General features: G+C 37.5%; 1 protein-coding gene across 2 annotated transcripts in view; it reads right to left on the bottom strand.

The window, feature by feature from the left end:
• Stk32a (serine/threonine kinase 32A) overlaps nt 1–15,691 on the bottom strand; it is a 123,377-nt gene that overhangs the window by 46,786 nt on the left and 60,900 nt on the right. For both annotated transcript variants that reach the window (XM_070036001.1, XM_070036002.1), the window contains one exon: nt 12,891–13,064. In XM_070036001.1, the coding sequence (XP_069892102.1) occupies nt 12,891–13,064 (174 nt within the window). The remainder of the gene's footprint in view (nt 1–12,890; nt 13,065–15,691) is intronic.

Genomic DNA, 15,691 nt, shown 5'->3' with positions numbered 1-15,691 from the left:
AATAAAGTTGGTATCTGGGTGATTTGAAACAGGTTATCATGTACTGTAGCTTGAGTTGGTTTATGAAGTGTTCTCTTTGGTTGTGTCAGTTTTACAAACATTTCTAATAGGGTTTTGTATCTTATCTCCTATCCCATAATATATTGGGAGCAGCATGTCAGGAGACAGAGGCTGCTCTTAGCAGCATGTCTGAGAGGAGGGAAGACTGGAATCTTAGCAGCAAAGAAAATGAGAAAAGCATATTCTATTATTTTGCTCTAGCCACTGAAACAAGTTAGCACAACCTGTCCAACATGAAAAAGCCAGAGGGTTATTATCTCCCAGTTCTAGATGCTATAAGACTCAAATCAAGGTATCAACAAGGGATGGTGTTCTAACAGGGAAGGGGTCACTTGCCTCTTCTAGCTTCTGCTCCTTTACTGGCAATCTGGATTGTTGTTTATAGATTCATCATTTCAATTCTCCATCTTCCCATGGTAATTCTTGATATCTCTTTCTCTTTCTCTCTTCCTCCTCCTTCTCCTCTTCCAACTCCTTCCTTCTTTCCTCTTCCTCCTCCTCCTCCTCCTCCTCCTCCTCCTCCTCCTCCTCCTCCTCCTCTTCTTCCTTCTCCTTTTTCTCTCTCTCTCACACACACATACACCCATTCAAATTTCACATACATTCAAATTTCCTTTGTTTATAGGGACACTATAAATGACAAAATGGGGCCCATCTTTGGATTTTATTTCAACTTGATTATCTCTTAAACACTCTGCTCCAATATGGTCACATTCAAAAGTTCTGGAAGTTAATATATTATATTATATATAATGTAAATTATTTGTTTGTAGTTTATTACAATTGGATAGATAGCAACATGTCTTCCGCCTTCTAATGTATTGTGAGCTGATGTCAGGAGTGAAGACAGACACTTCTCTGAATAGCCTCTTTTAGAGAAGGAGATAGAAATCTTAGAGAAAACTACAAAAGCACATTATAAGATAGCCTGACATGGAGGATAACTTCTGCCTGTTACTTTCATAAGGAAATGAAGGAAGCCTGTATTTAGACCAGCACTTTTCCCCTTTTTGCAGTACTGGGGTTTGAACCCAGGCCCACAGAATTCTACCAACATAGGTCCCATGGTTTCTCTTATTTGCAATAACTAGTATATGTCTGAGATAAGCAGAAAAGGTCAGATATGATGATGAACCCCAAGAAAAGAACACAAGCGATTTTTTCTTTCTTGCTATTGTTTCTAACATATTTATAAGGTGATTTTGGGTTGCTTTGTATGTCCCTTCCCCGCGATATAACCCCTGTTTTCACTGTTTGATGTTGGTATAATTTGGGGAGGGGAAGGGAAAAAACAAATTGTTTAAATAGGGATACAGGTGGACCCATTGCAACAATGAGATGTACAAGATGCTATGTCAAAAAACGAACTTTACAACTTTGTGGTGGGGAGGAGTGTAGTTGTGGAGATAGGTCAGGGATGGGAGGGAAAAAACAAAGGAGGAGGCAACAATGCTTGATAAGAAATGTACTCATTACCTTGTTCATGCAATTGTAACCCCTCTTTATGGTATTTTCACAATAAAAAACTTATTAAAAAAAGAATTCTACCAATGACATGTATCCTCAGTAGGATCTTTGGATCAGATAATCTTACATTAGGACTTGGCTTCCCCCTTTATTAATGGTACACTGGCAGGTGGCCTAATCTCTGTATTGTTCAGTGTCAACCTGAGCAGTGTATTAGTACAAAATCTAATTTTTTGATAGATGTGCAATGGATAGTAACTTCTGTGAAGTCATTAAGGAAAGTGTACTTTGTATTATGAATTAAATGGTTAGAAATGATTGGTGACCTAGAAAAAAGTAAACACTTTTAGGAAACAGGCAAACATCTTACCTGGTGACTCTTACACAAAGGCTTTAGTAAGCTAGAGTGCTCTAGTGTTGACAAATTCATACATTATAAATTCTTCTGTTGCTCAAGTAGTTCCAGAATGATCTTATGTTTATTTTTCTGTGAATTATCACCTCAAAAAATAAAATGAATTCTAAGTAAATGGAAGTCAGTCACAATGGTAAACTCTCTGCCCCAATCTCTGCCTGTAATAAATTAAGACCTAGAGTAAAACAAATGTGACATTGGTTCACAAGTGAATTGCCAACAACAAGACCTTTATTGACAAGTATGTTAATAGAAATTAATCACACCTCAGTGTCTCTTGCTATTTTTAGACAGCTCATTTCAGTCTTGCTGCCTTCTCAGAGGGGAGTCGATGTATAGTAGAAAGCAGGGAAGGTACGAGCTCTCATCATAGGTAAGAAAGAATCATTCCTCTACCACTCCCTTCTTCCTTGTCAAGGAAGTCTGGGACTATGAATAAACCATAGAGGACAGTGGTATTGGAATGTGACAAAGAAGAAGGGTGGCAAAGACTGTAGTGACCTGCATTAACTTCCATCTCCTTGTTCATGTTATTGACTAATAACCAACCCTTTGCCTGGGCTGCTCTGACATCTACTTCTGACTAACATTATACAGCCAGTGGGATGGGGGTTACTACCTCCTGTAATTGGATTATATTATGTAATGTTATAGATAGTATTAAAAGATACATATTGTCTCTTGCTGGTCAACCTGCTTTTGCTTTCCTTGTTAAATTTGACAAAACAAACTGCCAGAAGATGTGTAGCTGTGAGAAAATGTATTCTGCCAACCTCTTGCCTGAACTTGCCCAGCCCAGCTTTGAAAAGAGAACTCAGTTCTGGCTAGCAACTTAACAGCAAACGACAGCTATGCAGAGATTCAGGCACCCCAATCCTAAATGAAAGAGTTTGATGAGAAATGTACTTATTACCTTACTTACGTAACTATAACCCCTCTGTATATCACTTTGAGAATTAAAAAAAACCTTAAAAAAAGAAACTGGCAACTAATAAATATGGGCTAAGGCATCATAGAATCTATGATGGGGATGAAAATGTAGCTTAGAGCACTTGATTAGCATGCACAAGGCTCTGGGTTCAATCCCCACCACCTCAGAAACAAAATAAGCAAATTCACTACCAGGTGGCAGGGTTCATGCCTGTAATCCTAGCTACTCAGGAGGCCAGCCTGTGTAAGGAAGTCCAAGAGAGTCTTATCATCAATTAACCACCAAAATGGAGCTGTGGCTCAAATGGTAGAGTGCTAGCCTTGAGCACAAAAGCTCAGGGACAGCACCTAGGTTCTGAGTTCAAGCTCCAGGACCAGTACAAGGAAAAAACCAAATCTATGACAGCATGGAACCCAGACCCCTTTGAACTACTATAAAAATGTTGAGCTACTAAAAGAATGCCTCAGCTGAAGAAAACAACAATCTTTATTCTCTACAGTCTTCCAAGAGACACAAAATCATATAGTCCCTACTCATTTGTCCAGTCCTTGAGTTATCCAGAAATTATCTATTTGAGATACTCTGTTAAACACTGAGGGTTAAAAGATCAGCAAAGTGCATCTCCCCCCGCATCCCCAAGAGGACTTAAGATAGGAGAGAGAGACAATAACAAAGAACATTGTGGTTGTCAGGCTACAGTTAGAAATGGAACCATGGTATCATGAATATGTAACTAAATCTGAGTGGCGCGTGTGTGTGTGTGAGTGTGTGTGTGTGTGTGTGTGTGTGTGTGTGTGTGTGTGTATGTGTGTGTAGCTCATGACAGACATCTAACAGCTTACATTCTTTATATAAATGTCACAGAAATTACTAATTTTTTCATTACAAAGAATACAAAAGCCTTTCATTTTTGTCTACCATGTTCACTTCACTTCTGTTTACTCTTACTTCTGCAACAACTGAGTTTCTCTACTTTCCACTTGGACCTTAGTACTTGGGAGATCTGTTTGTTTGCCAAACAAGTGCCAAATAATTTTGTAGAAATAATTGAGATAGAAGCATTGTTCCTAAGATTCTTTTTCTTTCACATCAAGGGAAAATAAAGGACAGAAATTTCTCACTAGTAGTGACTTTTAGATCTGCATCTTGTAGAAGCTCTGATTAGAGCAAAGAAAATAAAGGTGATAAAAATACACTTCTATTTCTTTGACAATCAAAAGTTTTCCTTTATTCTCTGAATTTCTGTTATCCATGACAGATAAAAACAAAGGAGGTACAGTACTCCGGGGCAAGTTTATAGCTCTAAGTTCCTACATCAACAAATTGGAGAGATCTGAAACCAACAATATAATGAGACATCTGAGCCTCCTTCAAAAAGAGCAGCAAGATAAACCCCAATCCAGTAGATGGAAAGAAATAATTAAAATTAAATCAGAATTAAATGAATTAGAATAAAAAAAACCATAGAAAGAATCAACAAAACAAAGAGTTGGTTTTTCAAAAAAAGTAACAAAATGACAGACGCTTAGCAAAACTTATCAGAAAAAGAAGAGAACACACCCAAATAAATAAACTCAGAGATGAGAATGGAAACATCACCACAGAAAAAAACAAGAGTCAGAACATTATAAGAGAATACTTCTCAAAACTTTATGCTAATAAGTTTGAGAACTTGGCAAAAATGGACTTTTTCCTAGCAAATATTGACATGCCAAAACTAAACCAAGATGAGTTAAACCATCTTAACAGGCCCATATCAAGCATTGAAATAGAAATAGCAATAAGAGACCAGATGGCTTTACAGCAGAATTCTACAAGGCCTTCAAAGCAAAGCTCACATCAATACTCCTCCAACTCTTCAATGAAAGTGAAAGAGAAAGTTCACTACGAAACTCATTCTATGAAGCCATCATAACCCTCATCCCAAAACCAGGCAGGGACTCATCAAAGAAAGAGAACTACAAACCCATTTCTTTGATGAACATTGATGCAAAACTTCTCAACAAAATTCTAGCCAATCGACTTCAACAATTCATCCAAAAAAATCATACACCACAATCAAACAGGATTCATTTCAGGGATGCAAAGCTGGTACAATATATGCAAATCAATTAACATAATTCATCACATCAACAGGAGCAAGAACAAGAACCACATGGTTATCTCAATAGATGCAGAAAAAGCATTTGACAAGATCCAACACCCATTTATGATGAAGGTTCTGGAAAAATTAGGAATCCATGGAACATTCCTCAATACAATAAAGGCTGTATATGACAAACCTACAGCCAGCATTATACTTAATGGTGAAAAAATAAGCAATTTCCTCTTAACTCAGGAATGAGACAAGGATGTCCACTCTCTCCATTTCTCTTCAATCTAGTATTAGAATGCCTAGCTACAGCAATAAGACAAGGTGCAAACATAAAGGGGATCCAAATAGGGAAAGAAGAAGTAAAAGTTTCCCTCTTTGCAGATGACATGATCCTGTATTTAAAGAATCCCATAGACTCCACTCCCAAATTACTCAAGCTAATTCAAAACTTTAGCAAAGTAGCAGGGTATAAAATTAACCCTCAAAAATCAATGGCTTTTCTGTATGCCAACAATGAGATAAGTGTGGCTAAAATTAAGAAAGCAACTCCATTAATAATTGCCCCACAAAAAAATAAAATACCTAGGAATTAACTTAAACAAAGAAGTGAAGGACCTCTATGATGAAAACTTTAAAAACTTAAAGAAGGAAATCAAAGCAGAACTTAGAAAGTGGCAAAAACTCCCATCCTCCTGGATTGGAAAGCTCAACATCGTTTAAATGGCAATACTGCCAAAGGCTATCTACAAATTCAATGTGATACCTATCAATATTCCAACCTCATTCTTCAAGGAAATAGAAGAGGCAATCCAAAAATTCATATGGAACAATAAAAGACTCCAAATAACAAAAACGGTCCTCAACAGAAAGAACAGTGCTGGAAAAATATCAATACCAAATTTCAAACTCTACTATAAAGCCATAGTAATCAAAACAGCTGGGTACTGGCACAAGAACAGACCTCAGGACCAATGGAATTGAAAACCCAGAAATGAACCTACAGACCTATAGCCATCTAATCTTTCTTAAGGGAGCTAAAAAAATAGAACGGAAGAAAGACAACCTCTTCAGTAAATGGTGCTGGCAAAATTGGTTAACTACTTGTAGAAAACTAAAGCTAGATCCTTATATATCACCCTGCACCAGAATAAATTCCAAATGGATCAAAGACCTTGGAGTCAAAGCAGACACTCTGAAAACATTACAGGATGGAATAGGAGAAACCTTAGGTCTCTTTGGCACAGGTTGAAATTTTCTTAATAATGACCCAGAAACACAACAAATCAAAGAAAGGTTGGACAAATGGGATTGCATGAAATTGCAGAGCTTCTGCATGGCAAGGGACATAGCTAGCAAGATCAATAGAAAGCCCACAGATTGGGAGAAGATCTTCAGTAGCCATACAACAGACAAGGGTCTCATATCTAAAATATACCTGGAACTCAAAAAATTAAATCCCCCAACAACAAATCTTCAAAGAAACAACTGCCCAATAAATAAGTGGGCTAATGACTTAAAGAGAAACTTCTCTGAAGAGGAAAGAAGGATGGCCAATAGACACATGAAGAAATGCTCAATCTCCCTAGCCATAAAAGAAATGCAAATCAAAACAACATTGAGATACCACCTCACTCCAGTTAGAATGGCTATAATCAAGAACTCTAATAACAACAGATGCTTGAGGGGATGTGGAGAGAAGGGAACCTTACTGCATTGTTGGTCGTAGTGTAAATTTGTTCAACTACTTTGGAAAGTAGTATGGAGGTTCCTCAAAAGACTCCACATAGAGCTCCCCTATGACCCAGCAATCCCACTTTTGGGCATTTACCCAAATGATCACAAACAAGGCCACACTAAAGCTACCAGCATGACTATGTTTATTGCAGCCCTATTTACCATAGCTAAGATATGGAACCAACCCAGATGCCCCTCAGTAGATGAATGGATCAAGAAAATATGGTATTTATACTCAATGGAATTCTATGCCTCCATCAGAAAGAATTACATTGCCCCATTTGTTAGGAAATGGAAAGACTTGGAAAAAATGATATTAAGTGAAGTAAGCCAGGCCCAAAGAAACATAGGTTATAGTTATTTGCAATAACTAGTATATATCTGAGTCAAGCAGAAAAGTTGATGTTAGGGAAAAGAACCCTAAGATATGTATTCAAATGTTTTTTCTTTCCTGCGATTGTTTCTAACACATTTATAAGATTATTTCTTTCTTGCTTTGTATGTCCCTCCCCACACGGTATAACCCCTGCTTTCACTGTATTTGATGTTGTTATAATTTGTAGAGGAGAAGGGAAAAAACAAATCACTTAAATAGGGATACAGGTGGACCCTTTGCAACAATGAGATGTTTATGTCGAAAACGAACTTTACAACTTTGGTGGGGGGGGGGGGGAGAAAGGTTGGGTGGGAGGGCAGAGGGAGGATGGGATAGAATAGGAAGGGGAAACAAAGGAGGAGGCTACAATACTTGATAAGAAATGTACTCATTATCTTGCCCATGTAATTGTAACCCCTCTGTACAGTATTTTCACAATAAAAAACAAAGAGAGAAAAAAAACAAAGGAGGAGGTAACAATGCTTGATAGGAAATGTACTCATTACCTTGCTCATGTAACCCTCTGTACAGTATTTTTACAATAAAACACGCATAAAAATGTTTTGTAGTTCTCTCTGTTGTACTCTAATTGCCTAATTAGATTTTATATTATTTTCTATAGGAATTTATCAGTGAGTTATAACTTCTTACAGTGTAGCAATTCTTGGAAGAAAGAAGAACAGTCAGCCATCTATTCAGATGGCATTTTTATCTGAGATCATTTCTATTAACTATCTTAGCCAATCTCAGACAATCTTGGTAGCCTATATTCTTAATTGAGCGTCCTTTAACATCTGACAAAGGAATAAATACAAATGCAGTTTTTGCCTGTAAAAATTACTTTGCCTCAAATTATTCATTGGAGAGACTGTAGCAATCAGATCAAATAGTACTATCCTCAAAGGGATTGTAACAACTTTTATATTTTCTTATTTTTAATAGGAAACAATTTCCTCTATAATTTAAAGCCTTAACTCACTGGTTTAAAATGAGCAATAAAGTATAGTAATCTAGAAGCTGACCATAATTTACAACTGGTTTTCAAGCTATGCTCACAGAAAAATATTTCACTTCTTGACTAAAAGAAATTTATTTAATGGTACAAGACAGAATTGGTAATTATTATGCAACTCTGTGTACTTAACAACTATAAAAAAGAAGGATTTTGAATTGATGAAAATTAGACAATGATTCTACATATTTATGAAACTACAAAAATGCAAGTTTGTGCAGTAAAATAGAATTACAAAAAATACACCAAATCCCCCTTTGTGGACTACATGGAGTTTATGGAAGAAACAAGAACTATAGTGCTTTAGGAAAAAAAAAATACACTAGACATTGTTGGCAGGAAAGCCAGTGGGAGACAAAGTTTGAAACCATCCATTCTATGTTTCCACAGCAAGACAATTATTTTCGCAGATGCAGCTCCTCTTACAAGGACTAGACTCATCTTTCTGCTTTGGCTAATGAAATCCTTTTAAGCTCTCTGAGCTATCATTAAACTGTTTTCTCACCTAAGGCCATCTTGTTTTCTGAATTACTCCAGCCTTCCTCACAGAACTTTACATGTGATTCAGGCACTTTCTCTATCTGTTGGTTTAGCATGTACCATCTTTGCCTGAGAGGCTGGTTGAGAATGCCTGAAAGCATGTGGTCATGCCTATCTTGCTCCAACCCCTCCTCAGGGCTTGAAGCAATGCCAAACATCTGCAGGTGCACAGTAGTTAAAGCTCTGAATCTCCTTAATACGATGTCTCACCTACTTACAAACCATGCATCCTGGGGTAACCTGCAACCTGCTTAGGAACTAGAATTTCATAGAGATTTTGAAAAATGGGACACTAACCACCAATGACCTCCTGCAGTTTTGAGAATATTAGATGGAATCACTCACAAGTGGTTAGTTCAGTGTCTGGTACCAAGGAAGCCCTCAGGAAATGGCAGCCTCCTGCTCCTGTTCCACACTTACTTTCTGACTGCTTATGGCAAATTTGATTCTTATACTATGTCCAGAAGCAAGACTATTGCTGTGAATCTGAATTTTGTCCCATATTTTACCTTCTGTTTAGTGCAAACAGATTTTTCTCACTTGGGAAATCAACTGTATTTTATGCATGTATGCCTGCATGTATCTGTGTATGCATGCATGTGCTGGTATTTAACTCAGAGCCTTGTGCTCTTGCTTGGCTTTTTTGCTCAAGGCTAATGCTCTGCCACTTGACCCACAGCTCAAGTGAGCAAAATCTTGGCTTCAGCTTTTTTCTGGTTAATTGGGCATAAGATTCTCATTGATTTATCTGCTCAGCTGGTTTCAAAGCACAATCCTCTGATCTCAACCTCCTGAACTGCTAGAATTATAGGTGAGCCACTTTCGATAAATTGGAACTTGGGAGTGCTTTCCCTACAATGTTCTAAGTAAATGATATTTTATCTTCTTAGAGTCAAATAGAGCACTGGTTTTGTTAAATTTTGAAGAAATCTGTTTAATTTTATCATTGCTCCTTGAAATGTTTTCATTATGTATTATAAAATACATTATAAATAAGAAATTGTGGTTAAAATTGAGGAGATGTAATAACAAGAATTATAATACTTGGGTGCCTATATCTCTTCCATGATGTGCTTCCCACTTTTATACCTAGCCCATGAACCCTAGTTTCGGAATGACATCATTATTTAAATTCCTGATATTGACCAATACCTTTTATTTTACTATGTACATGTTTTCACAGTCAGTTGACACCATTTCAAAATGATATAACATCAAATTGTTGTCAAGTATTTTGAGGGTAGAAAATGTTACTTATCAGTTTTCTGTCATAATTAAAATGTCTATTGGATCTCCTGTCATGAAAATCTTTAACAATGATGCTACATGTCCTCCATTTCTTAATTTATGAGTTTTGACTATCTCTTCCAAATTATTATTAATTAATGCTCTCTTTAGGAGTTTTTGGCTTCAATTGTAAACAGTGTGAACAACCCAGGGTAAAAGCTGTGGTGGGTGGAACTCTTTAGCTAATGTTCCATATTTTCATTTTGTCTTAATTTTTTCCCTTTAGAAGTAATTATGCAAAGTGATTTCATTATTATCATTCCAAATATGCATACAAAATGTACTTTGATCAAATTCACCCCATCTAGATTACTCTTCCCTAACTCCTTTATTTTTTCTTCTATCTCTTTCTTTCTTTCTTTCTTTCTTTCTTTCTTTCTTTCTTTCTTTCTTTCTTTCTTTCTTTCTTTCTTTCTTTCTTTCTTTCTTTTTCTTTCTTTCTTTCTTTCTTTCTTTTTTTGGCCAGTCATGGGGTCTGAACTCTGGGCCTGGGCACTGTCCCTCAGCTCTTCAGCTCAAGGCTAGTGCTCCATCATTCGAGTCACAGCACCACTTCTGGGTTTTTCTGCTTATGTGGTGCTTAGGCATCGAACCCAGGGCCTCATGCATGCAAGGCAAACTCTATACCACTGAGCCACCTTCCCAGTCCTCCTCTATCTTTTTAAGTTTTAAATTGGTTTAATACATACATATACTTCTAGGTTATTCATCCCTTATTCTCTACTTTGCCCTGCTGTCTTTATTGTTTGTGATTCCAAGCCTCTAAACAGTCATTCACAAGGCTTGACCATATTCATTCCTTCATACTTCTGTCACATACAGGCAACACAATGAGAAGCAAAACAAAAGTGGCCCTGACTTGTGGCATATACAATGAAATTGAGGACACAAATTAAGTAGCTGTGCACTGAAGCTGTCAGAACTCCTCAGGAGTAGCCCAAGATGTTATGACAGCCTATGAAATACAACTCATGGGAGGTAGGGTGGGTACCACAGGCAAGAGCAACACATCTGAATTGTTTTCTAGCCCCAGAAGGATGACACCTCAATTTAATACAGCATTCAGAACATTACTGTGATTGCCACCATTCATCGGCCAGATCAGGAGAAATTTCATCCCAAAAAGCTTCTCTGAAAATAGACAATAATAATGAGGATGTGTCAACTTCAAAAAACAGAATGTTCATCATTGGCTTCTGATGTAAGTGGCAAAAGATGATGGCATAATGAAGCATGAGGGAGAGAACAGAAAAATAATATGTTATTGAGGATCACAAGGGGACATTCTTCTAAACTCCTCTTGGAATAGAATTTTAAGAACCAGGCAAGAATGTTCACAGTATTTTGATTTGTGAGGCAAATAAAGCCTAATACAAGAAAGTATACATTCAATTAGAAAGGAATAGTCAGAAGGCATTCGGAGGCCATAATGGCTTTTCATTGCAACTATCTGCAATCTGGTGTCTCTATCGTTAGCACCTTGGGGAACAATGAACATGTGTGCCCATTCTGAAGGGATCCCACAGACTGCAGACATGAGGAACTTCTCATAAGACATTAGAAGAACCAGAAGGTCAATACAGGAGAAAGAATGCCTGAAAATGGGGTTTCCATTTATTAATAAAACATCAGGTGTGTACATTCACTTTCAAGATCCTACAAGGTTAATTCATGTGCTTGCCATTTAACTACTGCATGATGAGCATGTTTCCAACACAAACTCTCCAAAGATGGAAAGTTAAATACCATTAATGCAAAAAAAAAAGTTGGCTGTGTGGTTCACGGTGCCTGTATAGAGAATCTCCAAGTTATGACATACCTCTTCATCCAGAACCTCTTTACTAATCCAAATAAATGTCAACTAGTAGTGGCCAAGTAGTTTATCTACCCAAATATCTATTTAATGAGCCATAGTTGTGCTTAAAGTCTCAATGAATTCTTCAAAGATTAGAGCTGACAGTGGCATAATTATGTGTGCTGATTTTGTTGAATGATATTGCATTGCTGCTTATATTTTGTATGTATAATTAATGTAAACTGACATAACGAAACTGATTTACAGGTCTGAAGAATGTAGGTTTAAATTCTTGCAATATCACTCATTGAGTGTTTGTCCTTGAGCTACAGCTCCTTTATCTGGTATATAGGAACCCTGTAATGAAATGTAGAGTCATTGTTGAAGCTTGAGGATGTAGTTAGCTAACGTTTGTAAAGTACCTAAGCCCTAATCAATAGTAGCTGTTTTGATGTTAATTAGGATCATAATGTTGGGTAATAATTCAATGTCTACAAACCATGTTTCCTTATCTTTAGTACTGATCTAGCTATATCTGTTCTGATCATTAATGACAAGGGATATTAGAGTTCAAATGAGATCGTATGTGTAAAACCACCATTGAAATTACCCATTTCTTTACAATTGCAAGTGGTGGCCTTTTCTCTCTTTTGGACCTAAGGGTTTACAACTTCCTGAATTGTTGGTGTGTCTTTTTGCTTTAGATGGCTCAAGTACACAATGCATACTGCTTTTGTTGCTTTGAATTGCAGCATGTGTATTAGGAATACATTTGATATAGACAGCATTACAGAAAAATACAACAGAGACTCAAATTTTCTCCCCAAGGAAATTTCTTTCTTTTTCTTATCCTATATTTTCCTATCCATGTACCTCCCTCATTTCTATCTCAAGTACTTCATTTGGTATTTCATTTCCACATGACATCTCTCCCCATCTTTGTCTTGGCCTAGTTATAACAAAGTACCAGTGGTGGTTGATTTGTCATTTATGGTGACCTTAAGATCTATGTGCTCTTTTTTTTTTTTTACTATAGTCTGAAAAATGGGAATGAGCAGCCTAACTTGGGAGGTTGTAAAATTTAAATGAGCATTAAATGCTATGCTCAACAAGGAAAGGAATGCTCTCCTGTGCTTGCAGTTCAAAGCTTAGTTCAAATCTCCTTGGGCTCGGCTGACCTGTGAATGATGCGCTGGCCCTGCAGGTAATCCAGGGCCATGGCCAGCTCACAGATGAACAGCTTCACTGTGTCTTCCTCAAAGCGAACGTTCTGTTGCAAGTGGTAACGCAGGTCCCCACCAAGGAGGAGGTCCACCACCATGAACATGTCTTCTTCATCTTGGAAGGAATACCTGGAACCACATTAATAAAGTCAGTATCCAGTGCATTTACCATTCAGGAGTATGAGACCTCATGGGTCAAAACAGTATGCTCTTGAGCTAAGAGCTGAAACTTTGGGAGTAAATGATCTATCACAAGCTATCTGACTTTGAGTCTTCAGTTTCCTCATGTGTAAAATGGAAATGATAGGATAGCTATTACAGTTGATCCTAATGAGGAAAAAATGGATGTTTATATTTATCGTCTGGCTTAATGTACAATAAACACTCGTTTGTGATGGGCTCGCATTACTATAAATCCCAAGGAATCAGAAGCTCTCTATTTATTCATTGCTTATTCATATCATAATCATAGTGACAGGAGGCCCATTAAAAATGTTTTGCATCACCTTGAACTATTCTCTAATCCCATATCAAGAATTTTTTTAAAAGATGTTAAAAAGGTAATAAAGAAGTAAGTGCTATGGCTCATTCCTATAATCTTAGCTACTCATGAGGTTGAGGCAGGGAAGATCACAGTTCATGAACAGGTGGGGCTAAAAAGTTCATGAAACCCCATTAAGAGAGTCAGAAATAGGAGGATCATGGTCTAGTCTGGCCTGAGCAAAAAAGTGAGACCCTATCTTAAAAATAACCAAAGCAAGAGGGGGTAGAGGGGTGGCTCTACATCAGTGTCTGCTTAGAAAATGTGAATCCCTGAGTTCAAACCCAAAACCAAAGTAACCAGTACAAAGAAATATTCTCTCAGTCTTGGAATAATAAGGTAGGAAAGTATTTCACCAAAGATAAAGCCTGAGCTAAAATTCAGAGGATGGTGATAACAGTAACTGAAAAACAAAAGCTCCTATTGGATATTAGATATTTGGTATCTGATATTGCTGGTGAAGCACTCTTCAGCGTGTCCCAGGGGGCCTCCCAAAGTCACCCCCATTCTCACACAAGGACGTGGAAGCACAATGAAATCTAAGTGACGTGCACGAGGCCAAATCCTAACAAATGGCATGGAGCCAAAACATTCTCCAGGTACAAAAATGCAATTTAAAAGAGAAACATAGTATATATATATATATATATTATATATATAATATATTATATATACCATATATATGCTATATATAGTATATATATATATATATATATATATATATATATATATATATATATATATATACACACACACAGATGTAGGAGACAATCTTGTTGGGAGAGAAACATTTGGATTGACTGGACTAGCAGATTGATAGAGAAGCTTGAGTCTAGGGGAAAGGCACTTATTCAAAAATCTGCAGACACTGGGGAGTCACAGGTGAGTTTGAGCCAGGCTCTGTGATCAGATATGGCTTTTCCACCTCAAGGAGCATGCAGTTGAGGGATTGGAAGAGGCAATGGAACACAAAGAGCACATTTGGACTCTGGTCTGTGCTGAGTCTCCACGAAATACATTTTCCTACGGTGGAGATTTGGTTTTGATTTGCTCAAATCACAGACATGATTTTTAGTCATAATAAAGTTCTCTGTATCAACACTGCTTGACGACTCTTTTTATGTAATGTCACCGAAATGGCATTTGGAAGTTTATTTGCATTAAAGAACTAAGTGCCTGAAAGCAGTACCCAGGGATGCATATTAAGTCTCAATGCTAAAATCCCCACTTAGGAAATGACTGTAGATCAGTGATGGAACAGCCGTGCTCCGTACATTTTCTTCCTTGTCATTATTGCTGTACTAAAGAAGAAGGAAGGGACTTAGAATCAAAAACAAGAGCAGGAAATTCAATGAAGCATTCATCAGGGGAGGTTGTAGAATAATGGAGACTAATGGTCCCTAATAGTCACTGGTTCAATAAACACAATTTTGTTTATCACTGAGGACTGATTCACACAGAAGATGTCAGAAATTAAGTTCTTGGGGGAATTTAGAGAGAAATTCAGGAAGAGCCCTGTAAAATTTCTGATCCCTATACTTCACATTGTCTTTCAGGAAATAATGGGAGGGTCACCCCTGCTATTGGCTTAATGGGCACCTGGAAAGTTTCTGAGTCTCAGCACTTCGCTTCTCAGTCCTTCCAATTGCACCAGTATAAATTATTCATTATAGTTTACAAGTATTTCAAGAAACAACCATGTAATCATGCCTGGGACCTCCGAGCTAATGTAGCAGAAAGCATGCTTGCTCATGGAATGTGAGCAAGGCCTTTTGAGATGAGTTGGAATGTTGAGGATTAAAGCTGAGTAAAACAGTTCACTCAGCCTTGGTTAGCATGGGGAACAGACCCATTTTACTATCTGCTCTTAACTGTCTGAAACTCCAGGCATAGGTCAGAAATCTGGTGACAGACTGGAGGATTCTTCACCCATTATTACACTAAGTTCTTCAGGGTATGTGTATATGTGTATGGGGGCAAGAGTACTGGTACTGGGCCACTGGGGCTTGAGCTCAGGGCCTATGCACTGTCTCACTCAAATCTGGCACTCTACTACTTGAGCAACAGCTCGATTTCTGACTGTATAGTAGCTAATTGGAGATAAGAGTCTCAAGATTTTCCTATCCAGGCTGGTTTCAAACTGCAGTCCTCCGATTTCAGCCTCCAGAGGACTTGAAATTAGAGATGTGAGCTACCAGCACCTGCCTTGCATTAA

This window comes from Dipodomys merriami, unplaced genomic scaffold (assembly GCF_024711535.1).
Source record: "Dipodomys merriami isolate MVZ:Mamm:240054 unplaced genomic scaffold, mDipMer1.0.p SCAF_27, whole genome shotgun sequence".
In the NCBI taxonomy this organism is placed as follows: Eukaryota; Metazoa; Chordata; class Mammalia; order Rodentia; family Heteromyidae; genus Dipodomys; species Dipodomys merriami.
Note: the sequence above shows the minus strand (reverse complement) of the source record. Positions and strands in the feature narration are given on the sequence as shown.